Raw genomic sequence first — 26,173 nt, 5'->3', positions numbered from 1 at the left:
TGTAAATGGCATTTGATTTGCCTACTTTTCCAGATGGTTATAAACAAGTGATATTTTAGCAAACTGCAACTCCTTGCCAACCTTAATTACATTGAAATAATATTGGAAACAGAAATGTGTTTAACAAGTTGATTTTTAGGGGTACTTCTCAAAGTAGGATTTTTTGGTGCCTCAGACTTCTAAACATTGGGGGATTTTTCCTACCATGTAGAAGGGCTGAACAACTTTGATTGGCAGATAAGATATCTTCACATTTTAAGATAAGCTTATTAAAGCCCTGCAGAGCTCCATAGATTCTCATTTTACTCAGGGATGGATTAACTCTCCTGTGGGCTTGGGGCTATTAGATTTTGGGGAAGCCCTGTAGGTTTAGAGTGCAAGAGAGGGCTCAGGGCTGGAGCAGGGAATTGGGTGGCGGGAGTGGCTGCAGCTTCATCTAGGGAACTCTGAGGTGGGGTTCGAGACAGGACAGGGGAGTAGGATACAAGTGAGAGTGTGGAGTTTGAGAGGGAGTTTGGCTGCAAGAGAGAGCCCAGGCTGGTTTAGGTGGCTGGGTTGCAGGAGAAGGTGTTGGGTTTTGGCTTGGGCCAAGAGGCACTTACCATGAGTAGCTCCTGATTGATGGTACAGAGGGGCTAAGACAGGATCTGTACTTGCCCTGGCTCTGTGCTGCTCTGCTCCCAGATGAGGCTTGACATGTCTGGCCCCTAGGTGAAGAGGACAGGCCACTTTTGCACAGTGCACACTGCCCATGCCTCCAGGCACCACAGGGGATTCCCCTGCACTCCCATTAGCCTCAGATCAACACAGGGGCTTTACAGGCTGCAGTCCAGAGCCTTGGACTAATGAGGGTATGTCTACACTGCAACACTATTTCCCAAAATAGCTACCCCGCATCCAAGGAACGGATCCTCTATTTCGAAATATAGCGGATGCACTATTTTGGCATCCTTTTACACCTCATTCCATGAGGAATAAGGGATGTCTCAAAATAGTGCTTTATTTCAAAATTTGGCGCTGTGTAGACGCACCAAATTTTGACATAGCCTATTTCAAAAAAGAATAGAAATAAAATACACAATTTGCGTTAAGAAAATTGCGTATCTTATTTTGATTTTACAGTGCAGTGTAGACATACCCTTCAGAGCCATGTTGGGGAAGTTCCCTGAATGTCCTTTGCCTAAGGATGGAACATTAGTAATCTAGCAGTCATGGATTCAGCCCCGCGGGAGCGCCAATATTTGGTGCCAAGACTTGCTGCAGGCCAGATGAAAAGAAACTGTGGGTTACATCTGGCCTGTGGGGCTCTCTTTATCTTGAGTTTCTCAGCTGCAGCGCTTAAGCTCCTGTGTTAATCAGGCCCTGGCTACAGTACAATATATGAATTTCTTATTTTCCTATCTCCGACTCAGATTTTATGCAGAATATATTCTGAAAAATCTTGTTTCCATTTGGTAGCACATCATTTTGTTGTAGTCTTTTGTCAAATTTGCTACACCAAACATTTCTTATATGTTCTCAGGGCTTATTTCATTCCTAAAATTTATAGTTTCTTCCCTGTGCTACTACAGAAATTTACCATCCTTTGTCTTCCTTTGAGTTATTAGTCATATCCTAATACTGTAGTTTCTTCTAAAATCCCTACTGTCTGTACTGTACATTTTTATATACATTCTTTTCAATCATGTCCTCAGTAATCTCTTTGGGGGCAAGCACCTATTAATTATTCACCACAGACTAAAGACTGTTTCTTTTTCATCTATCTATAATTCCTCTGATCTTATATAATTTAAAATGTCCTGTTGGCATTTTTTCTGTCTAAGGGTATGTCTACACTGCAGAGTTTTTCTGGAAAAATGGCAATTTTAGGGTTTCCAGAAAAACTACACTTACGTCCACATATCAATTGCGTTCTTTTGATAGAAAGTCAAAAGGACACAGGGGATTTTCCAACAGCAGTAAACCTCTTTCTATGAGGAAGAAGCCTTTTTCCAAAAGAGTTCTTTCGGAAAAAGGTGTGTGTGGATGGGGAAAAGGGTTTTTTTTTTCTTCTTCAAAAAAGAGGCCTCCAGGAAAAAGCATAGGTATCCTGGTGGCCACGCCGTCCATAGTAATCACAACTTAAATGCGAGATCAATGTGGATGCTATCTTTCGAAAAAGCAGATCTCTTTTTCAATGTGCTTTTGCTGTATGGACGCTCTCTTTTGAAATAAGTTTTTCTGGAAGATCTCTTCCAGTAAAGATTCTTCTGAAAGAAGCCTGCAGGCTAGACATAGCCTCACTCAGCCACATAGCTTTACCCATCTGTTGATATCTGAATGCCCTGAAATTCTATTCCGGCATGATTCTGATTTCTTTTCCTATGCCTTCTTCCTTTTGAAAGAAATGTATGTATGCCTTGTTGTCTCTGGCCCCATTTTATGAACATGGCAAGTAAAGGATTTAGTTTAATTTTGTTAGCAGACTTTACCTCTTTCAGTAGTAAATCACTCAAATCATCTTCCAGATGCCCCAGTTTTAAACCTTACTCCTAAATGCTTTAATTTTTCATGGCACAATGACTCCTAAATCCACTGCCCACTGGACCTGCAGAGTCTTCACTTAGAGACCATAAAGATGTTACAACAAAAATATGTCAATTGCTGTCTGTGAATGGGTTTGAAAGATAGAGAAGAGGCAGTGTATAGAGAGATGGTTAACCCAAATGAAAAAGGTGTGAAGAATCTTGTAGTGGTTATGAGGCATGGAGGATATCAGAGTGAATTTCTGAGTAGTTTTTCATTTTAGAGGCTTTAGGGGGTAGCCGAGTTAGTCTGTACAGGATAAACTTTAAAAAACAAACAAACAGAGGTTACTCTTATTATTTGTAGTACCTAGAGGTCCTACTGTACTTGGCATTTTAAATGAGTTTAGTTGGAGACATTTCCTAAAACCAACAGTTTATAGCCTAAGTAGACCAAGATAGAAAGAAGGTTATTAGTCTCAACAGGTTACAAATGGAGAACTAAACCACAAACAGATTAAGTGATTTGCTGAAGCTCACACAGGAAGTCTGTGGTAACGACAAGGATTGTACCCAGAGCTTCTCATCTCTGCTTTAGTACCTTAACCACAGGAACATTTTCCCTCTATTTCTGCTTGCCTATTTAATTTCCTTTCTTATAAAGTTGTAACATCAAGGGACTATAAATAATAATGAAGACAGAAATTTCCAGTTCCAACATCTTCTTATAAGAAAACTTCAGGAACAGAAATTAGAAAAGTAGTTTTTTACCTATTGGTAAATTAACTAAACATGGGATACCAACTGGGAGCTACTTGCAGTTCATTTTAATATGGAATGGGTTTACAAAATACAGAAGTAGTTCATGTCACATAGGCTTTAAAGAAAAAAATGTTGAAGAAATAAAGATACCAAGTAAACACAAGGGTGGTGGGAGAAAGCACTGAAATCAGTAGGAGTAAGAGAAGATTGAGGCTCCTTAAAAAACACCACAATAAAAGCCCAATAGACTATAATTCCTTTGAATCGTAAACTTTGCTAAAAAGAAAATCGAGGAACAAGAAACAATCAGCATTGTTTTATCATGAGAGTATGAAGAAGAGTAAAGAAACCTGAACCTGAAAGTGGTGAAATCAGGAGGCAAATGAACAAGAATATACAGTGTCACCTAAGGTTTACACAGAAAATAAAAGGCAGAAAAACAATGAAAAGAGTTACTGCTAACCAAAAAGGCTAAGAGGAGTAAGAAAAGCTTCCACTAAGTATATAGTAAAAAAGAAAACCCAGTATGAATTAAACCCATTAACAGAAAAAGATGGAATGAACTTGACTAATAGATAACTGAGATGCCATTTTAAAGTTAATTTGTTTCCTTTAGTAAGGAAAGCTGGTATGGACAACGAGGAAGTAATGGTGACTACATTACTATTCCTGTTGATAAAAAAAGCAGGCAAGAGAAGAGGAGAGAGAAAGTGTATATGAATCAACGAATCCTTCATGGGAATTAGCCAATACCAAATCAGAACGAGTTCTTTTTAAAATGTCACAGAATGAAAGGGAGACAAAAGTTCTCAGAATAAACGAATGTGCTAGTGATATTCCTTTAAGGTAAAATAGAGCAATTTTGGAAGATATCTGATATATTTAACATTACTTATTAGTGAAAAAAATGAACAGATACTAAATAGTACAGGTGAAATTTTCAAAGGTCCAAAAGATACAGATAGACTTCTAGTGTGATTTCAAAAGTACCTGGTATCCTACTCCACTTGGGCCACTCCTTTGGACTTTTGCGTCTTTAAATCAGGAGTTTGCAGATAACTTGCATTAATGAGATCTAAAATAGCTGATTAATTTTCAGTATTGTTTGGGACACCAAGGAAGTTGTAGAAGACTGGAAGAAAGCTAATGTCATGCAGGTATTGATGTGATTAGAAGTTTGGCTGATAATGTAATAATGCTTATGAAATATACTTGGATTTGTGTATAGCATTTGACTTGGTACTGTACAACATTTTGATCGCAAATTAAAACAATATAAAATTAACATGGCACACATTAAATGCATTAAAAATTGCCTAACTGATAGCTCTCAAAATGTAAAGGAGAATCATTGTAGATCAGGTGGATTTGTGGAATGGCCCAACAGGAATTGGTTCTTGGAGCCAAGCTACTTAATAATTTTTTAATCAATGTCCTAGGAGAGAAAATAAAACCATCACTTATAAGGTTGCTGATGACAAACATATTTCTGGGAGTTGTAAATAATGAAGAGAACAGGTCTCTGATGCACAACAATCTGGATCGATTGGCAGCCTGGGTGGTAGCACATAATTCATTTTTAAAAGGCTAAATGTAAATGTACACATCTAGGATCAAAGAATGTAGATCATACTTACTGGATGATGAACTCTATCCTGGGAATCAGTGATTCTGAAAAAGATTTAGTTAGAGATCATGGTGGATAATCATCTGAACATCAGATATCAGTGTGATGCTGTGGCGAAATAACTTATCTGATCCTGAGATGCATAAACAAGGGACTCTTGAGTAGGAGTTTACCTCTTTATCTGGCTCTTGTTTGACCACTTGTGGAATACTGCATCCAATTCTGGTGCCCACAATTCAAGAAGGATGTTGATAAATTGGTAAAGGCTCAGATACCTCCTCTATCAGCTCCTTGCGTATTCTAGGATGCTTTTCATCAGGGTGATTGCTAATTAAAAGCAAATATATTTATTCTTGGCTATGTATTTGCCTGAAGTGAATTCATTTATAAAAAAAGTTTCCTTTTGCTATTACAGGTTGAACCTCTCTGGTCCAGTGATTCTCTGGTGCAGCAACGAACCACAGATGTTGCTGAACCAGAATGCCCCTGGACCAGAGAGCCCCGGCTTGGGGCAGAGAAGTTCTAGTGCCCCCTGGGCAGCCTCAAGGCTATAGTGCTCTGGCAGCCCCAGAGCAGCAGCGCACCAGCAGCCCCAGGACAGCAGAATCCCAGCAACTCCAGAGCAGCGGAGCCCCAGCAATTCTGGAGCTGTAGAGCCCGGGGCTGTGTCTACACTGGCATGAATTTCCAGAACTGCTTAAAACGGAATACTATTCCATTTTCAGTTTTTCCAGAAAAGGAGCGTCTACATTGACAGGCTGCTTTTCTGGAAAAGCCCTTTTTCCGAAAAAGCGTCTGTGGCCAATGTAGACACGCTTTTCCGGAAAAGAGCCCCGATCGCCATTTTCGCAATCGGGGCTTTTTTCGGAAAAGACTACTGGGCTGTCTACACTGGCCCTTTTCCGGAACAGTGTTCCGGAATAAGGACTTATGCTCGAGCGGGAGCAGAATAGTTTTTCCGGAATAGCGGCTGATTTTGGACAGTAGAGTGACGTTGCTTTTCTGGAAATTCAAGGGCCAGTGTAGACAGCTCGCAGCTTATTCCGGAAAAGCGGCTGATTTTCCAGAATAAGTGGCCCAGTGTAGACACAGCCCTGGTGACTCTGGAGCAGTGGAGCCCAGGCAGCCATGGGACAGCAGAGCCCCGAAAGACCCAGGGCAGCTGGTAGATATTAACTGTGCATGAAAAACATACACACTCTAGGAATGTAAATCCATGTTTCTCCATGCACGATACCAGAGTAGTAATAAAAACACTACTGTATATAATGCTCTTTCCTTACTCTTTTATTTGGATAGCTACTGTAGTATCACCACAAAATTAGAGTGTTCTTTCACCATTCTGTGCTCCCCAGGCAAGTCTCTGCCCTATCCCTGAGTTCACTGGCGATCCCACTGTGTCTCCCTGCCTTCAGGGGGTCCCTTATCCTGCCTTCCTAGTGTGGGAGCCAGCTCCATCCGTGGGGTATCTGGTGCCCACAGTCTGGTGTCTATTAAATCTAACTCAAGCAATGTGCAATATAAGAGAATGTGAAAACAAATATATTAATGGTACTCTCTCATCTGAAAAGGAGCACAAGTAAAATGGGATAGCGTCGATCAAGCTGTTCAGTAGCATTTAATTCTGTTTTAGTGCTTAGTTTCATTTTAATAGCATTGGTGGCTTCTTCTGGATTTCTTTGAAAAGGAGGAAGCGGAAAAGATGTGTATTCATCTTGCTTAAAACTTGTTTTTTCTTATTTCATAAATATATGAAAATATATGGAACAAAACAATGAGATCCTATGATTTGCACATGCAGAACTATTTCTGATGGTGTATGTTTAATCCTTTGTTCAATCTACTTTGATATGACAAGTAATGGAGCGTCTTTTGTTTCATTTAGGAGATTATCTCACAGTTTAACTGATCCTATGGTTACAAAATGTTTAATTCCCAGGCTCCCAATAACCAACTAAGAAGAGAGATTTCTCTTTGATCATGTCACAGTTGTGGTATGAATTTGATTTATCACATGATGTTTGATTTACAGCTCTTAGTAAGAGTCACTCAGCCATTGTTAATAAATGTTGGATGTGATTACAGCCACAGTCGCTGCAAAGAATAAAATGATATGAAAGCTCTGGTTCAAGATTTCTAAGCTGCAGAAGAAGAAAAGGGGTGGAGAAGTAGTGAGATCTATGGAAGTTTGACTTTTAATTAGCAATATAGATTTATAAAGTCTGATAGACCATTGCACTTACATGGGAAAAGGGCAGTCAAACATGGTGGAAATCAGGTGGAACTACACAGAGAAGATAGCAGCACCAGCATGTCATACTGTTTTTTGCCCTCAAGTCAGTGGAAGTCTCTCTTGAAAAGATATGGGTCAGTTCTCCCTAGTTTGGGACTAGTTATATTGATGAGAAATGGGGACACGGATGAACTGAGAAAAGGAAAGGTACTCTAAATTGGCATCCCTCTTTGGATGCAGAGGAAAAGTATATGATAAAAATCATGAAAGAATCACTGGAGTGGGAGCTGGACATTTAGTAAAATCAGAGATTATTATACTCACCATGACTACTCCCTGATTTTCATAGAAATTCCCACAACTTCATTTCACTAAGGGGGCACCAACCACCCACAGCAAGATCCGCCACTCCTGGCTCTACAATGCTAACCTCATTTGCATCAGCTGGTTAGTGCAGGATTAAGTCACACCCAACCTGCTGTGATCTAACAATTTGAGTAGACAAGTCCTTAGACTGTATTTATTCTTTGTAATTTTCAATGAGTGAACAATATAGCTCATAGAGAATGTGACTTGAATTAACCTAAAAAAATTCTGACACACAAAGTAGGTAAGATACTTTTATAGGACCAATTTCTGTTGGTGAAAGAGGAAAGCTTTTGAGCTTGCAAAAAGACTTTCTTCTGATCCGGGAAATATACTCAAGAGTGTTTTCCAGATGTAGAAAACAGCTCTATGTAACCTCAAAGGCTTGTCCCTCTCACTAACAGAAGTTGGCCCACTTTGTCTCTCTAGCATTATGGGACCACAATAGCTACAACAAAACCAACAAAAGTACTAACTTGACATTTATGGTGGTGGATGGTGAGCACATTTAGAATGCTTTGGGGAAATAGAACTATACAAACCGAGTCCTTACAGAGTGGTGTCAGAATTTTATAACTACAGTGCAAGAAGCAGAAAGGAGAGTGTTACAACTCAAGGAAACTGCTCATGCACTTCACCTTGAGCACCAAATCCCACCTCTTCAGCCATCATATCTCTTGAGCAGAGACCAGTGGTTATAAACAGCACAACCTTTCATTACAAGTTACCACATGACTATTTCTAAACAAGTATATTTAAACATAAGATGTAATCATTATAGAAAAAGTACATTAAAACAATAACCCCACCACCACCACACACACGTGCTAGTAAGCTTACCAAATGTCACCCATCAGTCTTATGGTGTCCTACCAGATCAAGTTCTTTGAACCTTTCTGCAAGGATTGACCCTTGACCTGGACAGAAACTCCTGTTCTTTTTTTTTTTTTTTTTTTTGGATCAAAAAGAAGGCCTCATGTCAGTATACACTCAGACTATTTATCAAAAAAACCCCTTCTTTGTATGTTAGTCACTAGAGAATCCAATTTGAACCAGCATATGTGTACCTCCCCAGTAGATGCTACTTTTTTGGGGCGGAGGAAAGGGAGATTGGCTACAACTTGGCTGATTTGTCTTTCCTACCATCTACTATTTTTAGTTCCTGGAGGAGCTGTCATTGCCCTTCCCTGTAGTGTAGAGTACCAGCGTACATAAATCATTAATTTAAAACAGTAGACCCCAAAGATGCTACAGAGAGTTTGAATAACTGTTACATTTCACTTCTAGAAAGGTTACATACAATCCCAGCCCACAATAATGCACACAGTAATACAGGAATGATTTTAAACTATACTGCATGAAATCATCCTTTCTGTCAAAGGGAGTTCCCTGGACAATGGAGAACATTTTAAAAGCATATGAAGATGTTTTGAAATGCGACGGGTGCCTCAAAAGAAACCTCTGACTGAAAGTAGCACACTAGAACCTATATGATTACCACATAGAACTAGCCCACTGTTATTACTTAACTCAGTATGCAAGGAACTCTTAAGTCTGCAAAGCTGGGTATCATGGCATCTGCAGAGACGTTAGTTAACAACATGATGGTAGTACAGAAGCCCGCAGGAAAATTATGCATCCACATTGACCCAAAAAGACACTGAGCCAGACATTAAAAAGATGTCATGATCCACCACCCACAATCTATGGTATTTTGCCAGAACTTTCCAAAGTCAGAATCTATATGGTCCATGATGTGAAGAAAAAGTTTTGGCAAATAAGCCTGGATAAAGAACACAGAATTCTGCCAACATTTGCAACACCATTTGATCACTGCAGATTGGGGTACATGCCAATGTGCATTAGCCCAGCACTACAAGTGTTCCAAAGAAGAATAACCCAAGCATCAGGAGGACTACATGGAGTGAAATTAACTGCAGATGATATAATCATTTTAGGTAGAGGAAGCAATAATACATAAGCTGAATGATGACATGAAAACCAAAAACTATCAATATTCTTTACTATGATGCAAAACTCAGCCTAGAGAAAATGCAACTCAGACAGCATGGGGTAACATAGATTGGACATCTGCTACCAACCGTGGGAATAAAAGCAGATCCCAACACCAGCTTGTCAGTCAAAGAAGTGACAGGTCCCATGGAAACAGGAGCAGATGCTTGGAGTAGAGGAGGGGGTTCAGGTTGCAGGAGTGGTATGGGTGCAGGAGTGACTATGGGTTGCTTGCTTTTAGAGGGAGGTCAGGGCAGGGGATTGGAGTGAAATAGGGGATACAGGGTGTTAGATCTGGGGGGGGTCAGGCTGGAAGAGTGGTCTCATGTGAAGGAGGAGATATGGAGTGCTGGCTACTGGAGGGGCTGTGGATGATGTGCAGCCTTCCATGGGGTGGCACTTATGGCTGGTGGCTCCTGGCCAACAATTCAGCAAGGGTGAGGAGGGCTCTATGCCTAGCCAGGCCCCTCACTACTCCCAGAAGGGCCCAATGTGCCCCTACGTGCATGGAGGTGGAGGGCATTGGCTCTGCATATTGAGCCTCTCTGCTGGCAACCACCCCCCAGCTCCATTGGCCACAATTCCCCATTCCTGAACAATGGGCATTGTGGGAGGTGATGCTTGCAAGCAGGAACAGCACAAGATTCCTTACCCCCTTCACCCCACATCTTTCCTTCCACGCTTGTTGGGCTCCACTGGCTGCTTCCAGAAACAGGCCAGCATCATGGTGCAAGGGCAAGCTGAGGGTCTGCCTTAGGGTATGTCTACACTACATGGCTCTGTCGACGGAGCCATGTAGATGAGCTTTGCAGACATAGCAAAATGAAGTGGCGATTTAAATAATCGCCACTTCATTTACATCAAAATGGCTGCCGCGCTGTGCCGATCAGCTGTTTGTTGGTGCAGCATGGTAGTCTGGACACTCCGCGGTCAACATCAAAAGCCTTTGTCGACTGCCCCGTTTACCTCATGGGATGAGGTTTACCATGTTGATCAACAAAGGCTTTTGAAGTCAACCGTGGAGCGTCCAGACTACCACGCTGTGCCAACAAACAGCTGATCAGCACAGCACGGCAGCCATTTTGATGTAAATGAAGCGGCGATTATTTAAATCGCCGCTTCATTTTGCTATGTCTACAAAGCTCATCTACGTGGCTCTGTCGACGGAGCCATGTAGTGTAGACATACTCTTAGTGACAGCCCCGCTCCATCACCAGAGAGTGTGTTCAACTGGGAGGCTCCCCAGAATTGACCAGTCGATTGCAATCAACCAGTCAGTGACCACTGACCTTAACAAATAAACAAACAAACAAACAAACAAATAAAACAAGAGCTTCTGGCTATCGTATTTGGAAATGATTCCATCAATAAACCTATGACCACCCAATAATAATTCATTCAGACCATAAAACCCTAGAGAGAGGTGAATCTCAGAGTGGTTGCATGTTGAGGAGACCATGCTATCTCAACAAATATGTTGCCAGCTGAGTCTGTGATAAAGACTTGGCAGTGTGATAACAGCCTCTGGCCAAATGGACCTAAGATGGGAGGCATGGGCATCAACTATTTGATTTTAATATTTCTATTAAACTGTTTGTAAAATAGAGATAATGTATCACTTGGAACTATAGTCAGAGAACACATATTCCCTGAAGGGACAATTACTGGCAGGATACCAAGAAACCTAGGAATGGGTGGAGCAGTTGACAGGGTTTAATACATTCACCATGAATAAACATTTGAGGCTGTCTCTGACCAAATGAGCTACAATCAGTCTGCAAATTTGGCCAGTGACCTAGACCTATATTTCTCTTGCATCCTCGGCCAAGTGGCATTGTTCTTACCTCTGAGATGCCACTACTAAAGGTTAAATCAGGGGTCTCCAAACTTTTCTGCCCGAGGGCCGCATTAACTATCAAACAGCAGTTCGGGGGCCGACTACACACTTGAGGTCCAAATAAAAAACAATCAAAACATGGATGTTGTTTTTAATTACTTATTTAATATTATTTTATTCAGTTATTATTTAATAACACATTGATACACTACACATGAACACCTGTATTAGTGTGAATGGTGAAATTGTTTCCTGGATGCCAAAATAGAGCCCAGCCCACTAGTGACCTCATGAGAGAGCTAGCCAATAGGATAAGAACGCACTGGCCAATAGGGAGCAATTGTCCACGCCAAGTCCCAACCCCTCTTGCTGTGAGGGACGCGCAGAGCCCGGGCTCGGCCGTCGGTCCGCAGGGCGTGTGGCCGTCCGTTGGCGGCTCCGATCCCCCGCACCCCAGGCCGGGGAGTCTCGCTGCCCAGGGCGAGGGCTGCGCGGGTCCAGAGTCCCTCCTCCGTCCCGCTGGCTCCTCCGGCTTCCCTCTCCTGGCTGCCTGCCCAAAAGAAAGTGAGTGCCGGCCGCCCCTGTCCTTCCGGCCCCTCCCCCTTTTGAGCCAGCACGCACGGGGCGTGCCGCTCACCCTGGCGTCCCTGCCCCTTCTCCTCCTGGGTCCTGCCGCCTTTCTCGCCTGCCGCGCCTGCGGCTGTGCGCCCTCGCTCCCCTCCCCGTGGGCTTTCCCCTGGGCTCTGCTACGCTGCGCCGCTCGGCGCTTCTCCGGGGGAGGGGCTGTCAGTGTGGGGAGTTTCTTCCCCGCCCCAGCTCCGCGGCGCTGCGCCGCTCGGCGCTTCTCCGGGGGAGGGGCTGTCAGTGTGGGGAGTTTCTTCCCCGTCACAGTCTCCACGGGCCGGATGAGAGGGCCTCGCGGGCCGCATCCGGCCCGCGGGCCGTAGTTTGGAGACCCCTGGGTTAAATGAAAGGATCATGTATAAATAACAGCACAGTTAGATTACCATAGTGTGTTAGGGATAGCCATCCTCCCTCCTTTTCAGCAGGAGGTAGTGATAGGGCTGTGAGAAAATATACTGGAAAGTCTGCCCAGATTAACTAATGCCAGATTCGGGATTTCAATGTGAGATGTTGCCAAGAAAAATATCTCAGTGCTACCAGCAGTTTGCACAAACAATTATAATGGTGCTAGGAATAAATTATTTTGAAGCCTGTCTACCTATTATACTCCTGAAATAGTCAGTTGCCCACAATCCTACAAAGTGCCTTGTAATGGTAACTCTTCAACTGAAGAACAGCATTTAGAAATCAGCAGCTAAATCTGAGTTTAGCTCTAAGGATTTAAGAATTTCATTTTATCTAGATTACAGTCCTGTTCTTTGGTGTCAGAAGGTATTTGTGACAGTTAAAAGCAAGAATAAAAAATAAGGACCTGGATTACATATGGCTTTATCCTGCTAAGGGTTCACGGCAGAAGTCAGCCATATGCTTTCTTTTTCACAGATGCTGCAGTGCTTCTGGATTAGAAGTAATTGATTTATTGGACCCTAATGGTGACTTCAGGGGACTCGTTTTATCATTTACCTTTCACAATGGAAACAGATTTTAACCCCTCCCTTAAGGTTGATGCCACTGAGTGTTTAAAAGGGATTATATGTTATAAATCCTGTGTTATCACTTTGTATTGTAATTGTTATCTGTTAATAATCCTTCTCATATTAGAAAGCTGTATAAGTACATTACCAGAGGTTATGTTGTATTGTCTTTATTTTGAAAGTTATTGATTTATAATGTGAGTTGATAAGCTACTTGAGACGTAAGAGAATTATAAACCTGAATTATTTTTTCCAAGGCAAACAGAGAATGGAAGGGGGGTAGAATAAATAAGAGGTTAGAAAACAGACAAAACATTGGCATAATTTCTGATTAATTTGAAACTTACTGTGCTCTGTATTCAAAAGCTTCAGAAGGGTAGCCAAATTAGTCTTTAACTGGAAAAACTTACAAAAACAACAAATAGTCTTGAAGCACCTTAGAGACTAACAAGGTATCATGAGCTTTTGTGGGCACAACCCACTTCTTCAAATGAAACAATCTTCATTCATCTGAAGAAATGGATTGTGCCCACAAAAGCACATGATACCATCTACGGGTACGTCTAAACTACATGGCTCCGTCGATGGAGCCATGTAGATTTGTTGTTTTGGCAAAGTCAAATGAAGCCGCGATTTAAATGATCGCGGCTTCATTTAAATTTACATGGCTGTCGCGCTGAGCCGACAAATAGCTGATCAGCTGTTTGTCGGCTCAGCGCGGCAGCCATGTAAATTTAAATGAAGCCGCGATCATTTAAATCGCGGCTTCATTTGACTTTGCCTATGTGTCCAATCTACATGCCTCGGACGACAGAGGCATGTAGTCTAGACACAGCCTACATGTTTTGTTAGTCTCTATGGTGTTGCAAGACTATTTTTTTACTCTGTATTACAATCCATGCTGTATTTTGTAGTTTTCTTTATAAAAGATTTACTAATTTGAAATTATCTATTTTATTAGTTGAAACTATGAAATGGCATGATTTGCCCAAAATATCAGCTGATTTTTACTAGAGGTTGGACCTCCCTGTTCTGGCACATTCAGGACCTAAGCGCTCCTGAGCCAGAGAGTTTGCAAGACCAGGGGAGATCAATGCTCCTCTATTGGCTGCCCCACTCCCAGACTCCCAGGCTGGGGATCGATTTTGCTGCTGCTCGCTGCCGCCAGACTCCTGCTGATGGGGTTTCCTGGAGTTCCATTCTAGCACCACCTGGCCACTACCAGCCCCACTCAGAAGCCATCAGCTTGGGAGTCCCCAGCCAAGACTCCCCTGCTGCTGCCTGGCCCTGCTGCCACCAGGGGTTCTCTGAATAGATCACTCTGCCCTATTTGCCTCGCCACCAACTGGAATTCCTCAGGTTCTCCGGGCAGGGCTCCACAGCCCCCTTACCCAGTTGATTCCAGGGAGTTTCCCACAGGGCCACTATGCCACCGTCTGCTGGGAATTTCTCAGGTTCCCCAGCTGAAGCCACCTGGCTGCCACTAGCCTCACTGCCAGAGCCAGTCTTGCTCCTAGGATTCCCAGCCCAGGGCCGTCTGGCTATCGCCTGGCCCTGCTGCTGCAGGGAGTTCTCTCTGATGTTAATGCACACAACATGTGAACCTGGCCTCCCTAAGCTATTGAAAGCCTGCAGCTTGAGCCAAAGATTAGCATGATGTACAAAATAAGCTATCTTAGGCATGCGCTGATCTACATTATACTAGGTAAAGAAGTCACTGGGAATCTCATTTTTGTTGGACCAACAGAACGAGAATCAGGAGACATGCACACACACACACACACACACACACACACAGCAGCCTGTCAAAACAAAATCACATTTGGTTATATACTAAGGTTGAGTTAAACAGTAGGGCTACGTCTAGACTGGCATGATTTTCCACAAATGCTTTTAATGGAAAAGATTTTCCGTTAAAAGCATTTGCAGAAAAGAGCGTCTAGATTGGCATGAAAAAGCACTTTTTGTGGAAAAGCATCCATGCCAATCTAGATGCGTTTTTGCGCAAGAAAGCCCCGATCGCCATTTTCGCGATTGGGGCTTTTTTGCGCAAAACAATACCACGTTGTCTACACTGGCCCTGTTGCACAAAAGCATTTGCTCAAGAGGGCTTTTGCCTGAATGGGAGCAGCACAGTATTTCCGCAAGAACACTGACAATCTTACATGAGATCGTCAGTGTTCTTGCAGAAATTCAAGCGGCCAGTGTAGACAGCTGGCAAGTTTTTCCGCAAAAGCATGTGCTTTTGCGGAAAAACTTGCCAGTCTAGATGCAGCCTAGATGTGTGCAAAACAATGCATATCTGCCAAATGAAAAATAGCAGTATATAGTGAAAACTATGTTTTCATAATAGCAAGCATCTCATAAATACCTTATTCATCTACGTTGCATAGTCCTTATTGCTTTATTTGTTTGTTTAAGCAAAGGTAAAAGTGCAGTCTTTGGATTCTTGCAACTTTCTATTGGACTTAACTCTGCTGCTGAAAACAGAGGCTCTTATTGATACTCTGGGATTTGTTTAAGATTTGTTCCTAATACTGTGCATTAAATATCTTTATTATGTTTAGAGATTATACTAAATTCCCTTTCACTTATGAAGAAATGCTGACTTTTCTCTTTCACAACAGCAAAGTTCCATGGCCTCTTGCTGTTTTCTATGGTGTTGTATCTGTTTACTGTGTCCTAAATGGTTCCAGAGCTTTCAAACAAGTTTAGCTGAGCTGGGAGTAATCATCAATGGTGTATGGTCCAATATGGAGGGCATTTCTTAGTGGGGTTCTACTAGTCAATATTTTGGATATTAGTTCTATGAGTCAATGATTTGGGTAATGGAGTGGATAGTATGATTATAAAATTGAAGGAAGACACCAAGCTAGGAGGCATTTCAAACACTTTGTAGAACAGGATTAGAATTCAAAATGATATGGTAAAATAGAAAATTAGTCTGAATCCCACCATAAGAAATTCTATAAATGCAAGTGCAAAGTACTTCAACAACTACAACACTGGGGCTACATGCCTTTTTTGACAGAGGCATACAACACTGCAAGCCTTTTTCAACAGAGACTTTGTCGACAGATACTGTCGACAAAGCCTCTGTCGAAAAAGAACGTCTAGTCTCCGAGTTCTGTCGAAGAAGCAAGCTGCTTTTTCCAAAGAGAGTCTAGACGTTCTCTTTCAAAAAAACACAGTTTGCATGCAATAGCACCTTTTTTCAAAAGAGTAATTTCGAAAAAAGGTGTCATTCCTCGTAAAATGAGGTTTACCACCGTCGACAAAATTGCCACGTTCTGTTGACTTACTGTAGACGCAGGTATAGTTTTGTCGACAAAAGGCCACTTTTGTCAACAAAACCCTGTAGTCTAGACGCACCCTGGGAATAACTGTGTAAGTGATAGTGCTGCTGAAAATGATCTGGGGCTTATAATAAATTGAATATAAATTAACAGTATGATACAGCTGCAAAAAAAATCTAATATTTTGGGGTCTACTAACAGCAGTGTCATATACAATACATAGGAGCTAACTGACCTGCTCTACTTGGCACTGGTGAGGCCTCGGTTAGATTACTGCATCCAGTTCTGGGTGCTACACTTTAGGATAGATGTGGGAAAAGTAGATAAGAGTTCAGAGGAATGCAACGAATATGACAGAAGGTAACTGTATAGATATGTGGCCAGAAAAGTAAGCCACGAAGAGGAAAATACAATTCCTAGAGAGCAAAAGTGGCCATGACCTGATTAAGGGTATGTCTACACTGCAAACTTAATTCGAAATAACAGCTGTTATTTTGAATTAACTTTAATAGCGTCAAACTGCTATTTTGAAATTAATTTGAAATAGCGGAGCGCTCAATTCCAATTTGGTAAACCTCATTCTATGAGGAGTAACACCAAATTCGAAATAGCTATTTCGAATTAAGTGCTGGGTAGACACTTAATTCGAAATAGGGGGCCTCCAGCCCTTCCTAGGGAGCCCTGGTGGCCACTCTGGGCACAAACAGGAAAACTTAGTCTCCTCTCCCCCAGCCCCGGTGCCATTAAAGGGGTAGACTCTGGCCACAGTGCCTGTGCCAGCTCCAAGCCTGCCAGCCCAGAGTCAGCAGTGGCCACCAGGGCCCCTGACCCAGTCGCCCCAACACATGAGCCAGCAAGCCACTTGCAGCCAGCCCTCCACTGCTCCCCAGGAGCAGTCTGCCAGCTCCCAGGAGCCTGACAGGGGCTGGAGAAGGCGGGCACCTTCCTGGTCCAGGGTGGAGATCATGGACCTTATTGAGGTTCAGGGGGGATGCCCCCAATGTCCATGATCTCCGCACTAGATGGAGGAATGTGGCCGTCTATGAAAGGATAGCTTCCAGCCTGGCCACCAAAGGCCACATGTGAACCCAGGATCAGGTTTGCATGAAAATCAAGTTGGTCCAGCGAGACCCCCGACCCTGGGCCCTGAGCTTCCCCTCCCCCTTCTTCTCCTTGCTTCCCCCTTCCAGCTCCCTCCTCCCAGGTTTCCCCTCCCCTCTCTCACCCTCTCTCTTCCCATTTCCCACCTCCTTTCCCCAGTTTCCTCAGAGGTTCATTTCCCCCCCCCCCAGTTTTGTTCAATGAACCCAGTTTCTATTTTTGAACATACGTGTCTTTTATTTGACATCAGGAAGGGGAGTTAGGGAGGGGTAAGTGGAAGGACATGAGGGAGGAATGGGGCACGAGCCCCCAGTGGGGAGGACCGGGGTGACTCTGAGGGCTCCTTGGGGTGGACTCGCTCCCGCAGGGCCTCCTGGATCCTGACAGCCTCTCCGATGGACTCCCCCCAGATGGCAGCCTGCAGCAAGTGCAGCCGGGCTGATGGCAATGACCCCACGAGATACACCAGCGTGCCCAGGGGCAGCTCTGGCTCCATGTGGCTGAGTGCTGTGGTGTCCCGAGTGCAGACACTCAGGGCACTCCAAGACAGGACTGCTTTGCTGTCCCTCATTGAGGTAGACAAGCAAGCAGGGAACCCTGAGAACTGTCTGTCCAGGGTCAGGGTAGGGTCCCTTTAAACACAGAGCTCAGTTAGCCTCAGGCAGCAGCCCCACACACTAAGTCCTAACCTGATGCCCTGCCGGCACTGGTTCTGGCCAGCCTTTACTTCAGTTCAGGGTCCACTCAGTGTGGATGTGCTATTTCGAAATAGCAAAACGCTATTTCAAAATAAATTTTGTGTGTAGATGCATTAATTCAAATTAGCGTATTTCGAATCAACTATTTTGAATTAAGTTAACTCAAATTAATACTGTAATGTAGACATACACTGAGTGAAGGAAGGAGACTGCAGAGTGGATTCCCCAATGCAGCCATAAGGATTTTATCCAGCAGTGAATGAACCTTCCAAGGGAACCTGTGGAATCCACATCATCAGAGGGTTTTAAGAACAAGTTAGACAAACACCTGTCAGAGATAGTTTAGTGATAGAAATGTAGCCGTGTTAGTCTGGGGTAGTTGAAGCAAAATGCAGGACAATGTAGCACTTTAAAGACTAACAAGATGGTTTATTAGATGATGAGCTTTCGTGGGCCAGACCCACTTCCTCAGATCAAATAGTGGAAGAAAGTAGTCACAACCATATATACCAAAGGATACAATTTAAAAAAATGAACAAATATGAAAAGGACAAATCACATTGCAGAACAGAAGGGGGATGCGGGGTGGGGGGGGGTGGGAAGGGGGAGGAAGGAAGGTAAGTGTCTGTGAATTGCTGATATTAAAGGTGGGGAGAGTGGGATGTTTGTGAGTTAATGGTATTACAGGTGATAATTGGGGAAACTGTCTTGGTAATGGGTGAGAAAGTTCAAAGACTTGTTAAGTCCTTGTTGGTAAGTGTCGAATTTTAACATGAATGACAGTTCAGAGGATTCCCTTTCAAGTGCAGATGTAAAAGGTCTTTGTAGCAGAATGCAGGTGGCTAAGTCATTTAGAGAGTGTCCTTTCTGGTTAAAGTGGCAAGAAACTGTTTTCTCTTTGTGATCTTGTCTGATATCTGTTTTGTGGGCATTAATCCTTTGGCGAAGTGTCTGAGATGTTTGTCCAATGTACATAGCAGACGGACATTTTCGGCACATGATAGCGTAGATTATATTTCTGGATGCGCAGGAATATGTGTTCTTGATCTTATAACTCACTTGGTTAGGTCCAATAATGGTATCAGCAGAATGAATATGTGGACAAAGCTGGCAACGGGGTTTGTTGCAAGGGAAGGTACCAGGGTTGGTATTAGTGTGGTATGTCCTGTGGTGGTTGGTAAGAATCATCTTGAGGTTAGGTGGTTGTCTATAGGAGACTATGGGTCTGTCTCCCAGAGCCTCTTGGAGTATGGTATCCTGTTCCAGTATAGGCTGTAGTTTATTGATAATGTGTTGGACAGGTTTAAGTTGGGGGTTGTAGGTGATGACAAGTGGTGTTCTATTGTTGGTTTTCTTGGGTCTGTCTTGAAGTAGATGGTTTCTAGGTATTCGTCTGGCTCTTTCAATTTGCTTTTTTGTTTCTCTGGGTGGGTAGTTGAGATTTATAAATGCTTGGTAGAGATCCTGAAGCTTCCATTCTCTGTCAGTGGGGTTAGAGCAGATGCGGTTGTATCGAAGGGCTTGGCTATAGACGATGGATCGTGTGGTGTGTTCTGGATGGGAGCTGGATGCATGTAGGTAACTGTATGAGTCAGTGGGTTTTCTGTAGAGAGTGGTGTCTAATTTTCCATTGTTGATTTGTACGGTGGTGTCCAGGAAGTGGATCTCTCGTGTAGAATGGTCCAGGCTGAGGTTGATGGTGGGGTGTAGGTTGTTGAAATCTCTGTGGAATATCTCCAGTGTTTCTTGGCCATGTGTCCAGATCATAAAGATGTCATCGATGTACCGTAGGTAGAGGAGGGGTGAAAGGGGACGGGAGTTGAGGAAACGTTGTTCTAGGTCAGCCATAAAGATGTTAGCATACTGTGGGGCCATGCGTGTACCCATGGCTGTGCCGCTGATCTGGAGGTATAAGTTGTTCTCAAACCGGAAATAATTGTGGGTGAGAACAAAGTTACATAGGTCTGCTATCAGGTTGGCAGTAGTGTCCTCTGGGATAGTGTTTCTAATTGCTTGTAATCCGTCTTCATGTGGGATGTTGGTATATAGAGCTTCTACATCCATGGTGGCAAGGATGGTATTATTGGGGAGGTTAGTTTAGTTTAGTTTAGGTTTTCCTTAATCCTGACTCAGTGCAGGAGGCTAGAGTTAATGACCTTCTTAAGTACTTTCCAGTCCTACATTTCTTCTATTCTATGATTTTCACACCCCAAAGATGTTAAGTACTTTTTTCAATTAATCACTGACAAACATTTAGTTGTTTAGTAGTTGAACATACTTTGGAAATTCACTTTATTCATCATGTATCAAATAATGTTGAGTTTATAATAGTGCTTTTGACTATATACAGAAGAAAAATGTGATTTTTCCTCTTTTTTGGTCTGAAAAAAGCAGAGTTAAACCAAAATGGAAGACTTGCTGATGCTGTTTAAATTATATTTTTATCTTGCCTTAATATAATGCAGCTTTTTATGATTTACATGTGAGAATTCAAACTTGTTGGTTGGTAGGTTTTGTTTTGTTTATTTCCGTAGTTATGATAGCAGGCTCAATCCCTGTTACAGCATGCACAGACTAAAATGATAAAGGCTAGGGATTAAGCACAGCCGATTAACATTCTATGTCCTGTTCAATCTAGCACTCCCACTGTAGATAAACCCATATTCAGACTGAATTTACAATAAACAGACTGTCCTCAATATTATTTCCCAGCTGACCTTCTCAAAACTGACATTTATGTATTCTTGCAGAAAATTACAGATTCTAGTAATCAGAAAAGAGCCAAATATGTCCATGTTTATATTATACACGTGTTGTGTATTCATAAGACAAAGTGAGATACCTATAGCTGCTGCCTAGGTAGTAATTTGAGATAAAAAGCTAACTTTTAATGCAAAATTTATAGCTGAATTTTGAATTGAATCACTTTTAAATAACACAAGCAGATTTGTGATAGAAATGTAGCCGTGTTAGTCTGGGGTAGCTGAAGCAAAATTCAGGACAATGTAGCACTTTAAAGACTAACAAGATGGTTTATTAGATGATGAGCTTTCGGAAGTGGGTCTGGCCCACGAAAGCTCATCATCTAATAAACCATCTTGTTAGTCTTTAAAGTGCTTCATTGTCTTCCATTTTGCACAAGCAGATTTGACAGTCAAATCACTATTAGAAAGAAGAGCATTTTACTACTGACATCTGTTTACCACCAGCATCCATAAATATTGTTAAAATCACCGTACTGTTACTGTTCACATCCATCATGAATATACAGAACTGTAATGATACTTTTCCTCTCTCTTCTTTTACTTTAAATAATGGGCAACAAAATCCAACAGAATTCATCCAGTTCTTTCAGTCTCACTAATTTAGGCATTACTGTTATGAATGAGTCTGTACACAGTTCAGGACTTTTGCATGCGCACGTGTGCATGCACACATATAGCATGGACAGATTTCAGAGACAGCCTACTAGATATTTCACTTTGGTCTGGTTCCTACCAGTACTCTTCTCCTGAAGAAATTGTGCATTATTTTTGGTTGTGGGAGAAGAGGAATTAAATTTCATTTTTAAGAATAAATCTCTTTGGAATGTTTCTAGAAAGATTATTTCAATTTAAACAGGGTTTTCCATTGCTAGTCTGCCTATTTTCAGAAACATTAAAAAGTGGTATCCTATTATTAGTAATAATTTGTAAATTCATCCTCTCTGGCAAGACTAATTAAATACTATAGTTAAAAACAATTTTATTATTTACTTAGCCTTGCTGCCTAACTTTTTAACTTCTATAGATTTCATACAGTTTGATTTATTGAGTATCTTAAACATTTCAGCAACAGTTTTTTCAAATTAATTTATTAGCAATGAGTAATAATTATCTGCCCAGTTCCTGGGCCTGATTCCATTCTCACTCACATTCATTTCACAAAGTTGTCATTCCTCTGAATTCAGTGGGATTTACATTAATTTAAAGGAGAGAAAAAACCAGCATCTTAAGCTTTGCAATTCTTCATTCCGAATGTATAATCAAGGAGAGATTGTTAGGTTTGCTACATCAATCTACACAAGAAGCTAATGACAGCACATGCTGTGTAGCCAATTTGTAGAACTGAGCTGCATTTTGATTAGCTGCTACTGGTAATAGTTTTGAAGGGGAAGCCACATTACATGTGACCACAGTTGATGCATTACAGAAGCACAGCAGTTTCTTTTCACTGACATTGTCAAAAACAGAGACACAAAATGATTCAGAAATGTTTTAGAGTCAGAGCATTAATTGGGTTTAGATGAGCCTGTCTATCCTTTCATGCATACACAAAACAGTTTCAGGGAACTTGTAAAGAAATCTGTAGTTTAGCAAGGACTGAAAATGTGAATTTAACTCAGTCATTCATTTTCAGACTTCTACTTCAAAATCTAATTTCATGGTCTGTCTCTATAACAACACATTTTTTTTCTGTCAGCTAAGACTCATATAATGAAGTGTAATGTGTTTAATCAGATTCTATGGACTACAACTTAAAGCAATTTATCTTTAGTACGATTTGGTAACAGGCTAGCTTGAAAGATAGGTCAGTTCTCTTGAATCATGTTATGAGCAGTCAGTTACATATTTACTAAGTGAAAAACACTATGCTGAATTTAACTAGTGATAATTAAGATAAATGGAACAAAAATTAAAAACTGCATTTATTCATTTGGGAATTTCTGACTCTCCTCAGAAGCCTACTGAAAATACAGGTCATAACTCTTTAAACCAGGACTCTCTGGTTCAATAACATCCATGGTTCATCAAGACCACGGATGTTACAGGATCAGAAAGTCCTGGCATGTTGTGGGGTCTGGGAGAGCCCAGGAATCCGGAGTCCTGTGGGGAAAAGCGAATCTGGGAGCCTGGTCTAAAGTGGGGGAAAAGGAGCCCAGCATTCAGGTGCTCTGGGGGGAGGGGGAGAAAGGGGAGCAAGAAGATGCCCAGAGGGGCTGCAGGGAATAAGGCAGGGCCAGCAGTGAGGGGGACACAAATGCTCACCCCTGATCCTCCAAAATCCTCATCCAGGACCAGTCATGTCCCGAGACTGCTAGACGAGAGAGGTCAAACCTGTACTTGTCATGATGCGTATTAATAAGTTCACAGATATCAACAAAAGAGTATCAGAAGCTGCCTAACACTTTCCCCTTATGGTAGCATTTATGAGTGGGAGGAGAGGTTTGGACTCCTAATAACCATCCTTTTCCCCAGAGTCTAGTCCTCCTAACCAATCTTTGTATAAAAATGTGATTTTTTTCCCCCATGGAATTAAATGGGCATATCTACTAACTGCTGATAAGATGACACACAATGGCATTAGGGGATTCTTCTACGTTATGAGATAGCAACAATATTCCTACTTAAATAATCAGAGGCCGAGTAGTTTATTAGTTTAGGTTTAATTAGGATACAGTGAACATGATCATTTTTATTAGTGGGATTTACTATATAGACATTTGTAATTAACATATTCACATTTTAAAAGAGATGAATTCAATAATATGATATGCGCGTACACTGAAAGGTAAACTGACTTAAGAAAAAAGGTAAACTGACTTAAGAAAAACTCATCTTTATTGTCATGCTTCTAATCTTTGATTAACTTTTTCCCCGTGTACCTCCTGGTTCCTTCATTTGAGCAAGATTCCTCTCGACAAAATAACTGCAGTAATATATTTGCCTGCTTTGTGCTTTAAAATGATATTGAGACAAAAGGAGTGGAGTTCTTCCACTATGGACAAATAAGTGATTATTTTACAGCCCTGGCCTACAGAGTTGCCTTAGTAAGTAATTAAAAGCTGCATAATCAAAAAATAAATAAGCACACGAAGACCAAGACCTCTCTGAATATCTAGGAATAAGTAAAGAGGACTGGAGGAAGGAGGGTAATTAGGAGAAAAGTTCACCTCCCCCTCAGGAATGCACCTTTTCTTTTCAGATACTTTCCCTTTACTAACTCATTTGTCTTTCCATTTCACTAGTCCCACCACACCAGTATCTTATACATTTTTTAGTATTCTGTTTTGGCTGAAGGGAGTGGGAAACTAAAGCGGTATATTTATAGCTGGCCAACAGCTTGAAAAATTCTATGTACAGAAGCCAATCAGAGCAGAGAGATTATGATAGCCAGAGTACCAAGATTTGCATATTCAGAATACGCTTACTGAGAAAAAACAATATCACAATTGTGCAAATTAACCCCTCCCCCCCACACAAACAGAGTACAGGATTTGCATATCTGAAGGAAATCTGTAGTTATTCATCAGTAAGTAACTGCAGTGAATAAAACAATTGGCTTTCAGCGGAATATTAAATATCATTCGTTATCCTGTAATATTGAACAAACATTAGTCAGCTGGTGTTTGATCAGAGGAAACCTTGTCTTCCATGGGAACTGATTTCAGGTTCACAAAATTATATTACCAAAGCACACATTTGCTGTACTGATGACTGGTGCAGAATAATGATCTCAGAGGGATTTGGGTGGGGGGGAGGGGTTGTATGAGCATATACAATTGTATTTTCTTTGGTTTCTCTCATGTAATGTACCCTGTGATTGCTCCATTTTATATTCAGTGAATGAATGATACATAACTTGATTAACAATGCTAAATAGTCATGGAGTCTTCAAGTTGTAGAACTTTAGCAATCCTTTACTGATTAAAATAAAGCAAATTAACGTTATGTAAAAGGTATTATAATAAAGCAAACAGAAAGGAAAATTTCTATAAACAATTTGTTTCTTTAAAAATATATTGTGTAATATTACTTGCATACGTCTGTTGTGTGCTGTTATTTCTTGAGAGATTTTTTAAAAAATTCATCTGCCATAATCTTTGGAGTGATGACCTATTCATATACTGACCAATGCCTACAAATAAAACTGCAATTTAATGACAAAAAGATATATAAAAATGGATTCATGCAAGCATAGTTAATTGGTATACAATTTGGATCTAATTAATGTAAAGAGAAAAAATTCAGTTCAATAGATAACATGTAGGAAGTGTAACAAAGTATTGCATAAACCCGGTATTGAAGCTATTTGTCATTTAAACAAATAGTGGGAGGGCTGGTTTATAGGGGGTTGAATAAAGTACTTACCATCCTCAGTGGGCACATATATATTCAAATACAGGCAATCTTCATTTTGATCTTGCACGTATGTCACCACGGTATCCAAATTGGCAGTAAACCAAACCGGCAGCATGTCGTTGAGCAGTGACCTCTCATCCAGGTACTGTGGGCAGACGGCAGCAAACTGTGTGGCATTCCGAACCCCAGTCCAGGAGGAGGGAGGTTCTGGGGGCTGGAATCGCCTCTCCCCAGTTGGAGGGGAGGCATAGGGAACTCCCAGGTACTGTTCCACTGGGCCAAGTATCTCATTGGGCAAAGGTGTTCTTAGGCCACGTATTTTGCCATAATTCGTGGTAACAACAGGGTATTGTGCTTGGCCATCAATGAGGGTAAATCTTATAGCTAGTGCAGTTATCCACAAAAGAAAATTAGAATTCAACATGACACAGACTGGGGTGAAGATCAAAGGCAGCCATAGAAGTCCCATTGGCCTTGACATTGTTTATATCAACATCAGCAGAACCTCTGTCTTCCACAGCCAGGGAGACAAAGGAAGCTGAAGTGAAAGGCAACACGTAATATTTTCAGGCAGCAAAAAGCCTAAGGATAAGTGTGATGCGTACCTCAGTCAATTGACCATACACAGATTCCAATGTTAGGACAAGTAAGGGAGTTCTCGTCCCTAAAGCCCATCCCCAGGCTCCAAAGCTGGTTTAATCCTGGTGGTACTTCCCAAGAGGCCAAGAAGGAGAAGGTAGTCAGTAGTCACTCTGCTTCATTGGCACAATGATTCCTTCCATTAGATTGCAGTCAGATCAATCAGCCTGTAGCTGAGAGGAAGGAAACAGTTTAAATTAATATATTTATTAACGTTGACCATACCTGCAATATATTTTTACATGTACACAGTATCTTTCATACCAGGGTCTCATATATTTCATGAATTTTAGTCACTTCTATGAGAGGAGTATTATGGTTAATCCTTTTGAAGATGGAGGTAAAGAAGCTTGTCCAAGATTATAGAGCAAATCACTG

The 26,173-nt window shown here is 41.7% G+C and overlaps 1 protein-coding gene across 5 annotated transcripts in view; it reads right to left on the bottom strand.

Annotated features, from left to right (window-relative positions):
- NLGN4X (neuroligin 4 X-linked) overlaps nt 1-26,173 on the bottom strand; it is a 250,699-nt gene that overhangs the window by 155,368 nt on the left and 69,158 nt on the right. For all 5 annotated transcript variants that reach the window (XM_006114116.4, XM_014569037.3, XM_075915432.1 and 2 more), the window contains exon 2: nt 25,166-25,968. In XM_006114116.4, the coding sequence (XP_006114178.2) occupies nt 25,166-25,637 (472 nt within the window). In that variant the 5' untranslated portion in view covers nt 25,638-25,968. The remainder of the gene's footprint in view (nt 1-25,165; nt 25,969-26,173) is intronic.

This window comes from Pelodiscus sinensis, chromosome 1 (genome assembly GCF_049634645.1).
Source record: "Pelodiscus sinensis isolate JC-2024 chromosome 1, ASM4963464v1, whole genome shotgun sequence".
In the NCBI taxonomy this organism is placed as follows: Eukaryota; Metazoa; Chordata; order Testudines; family Trionychidae; genus Pelodiscus; species Pelodiscus sinensis.
This window is presented reverse-complemented; position numbering and strand designations above follow the sequence as displayed.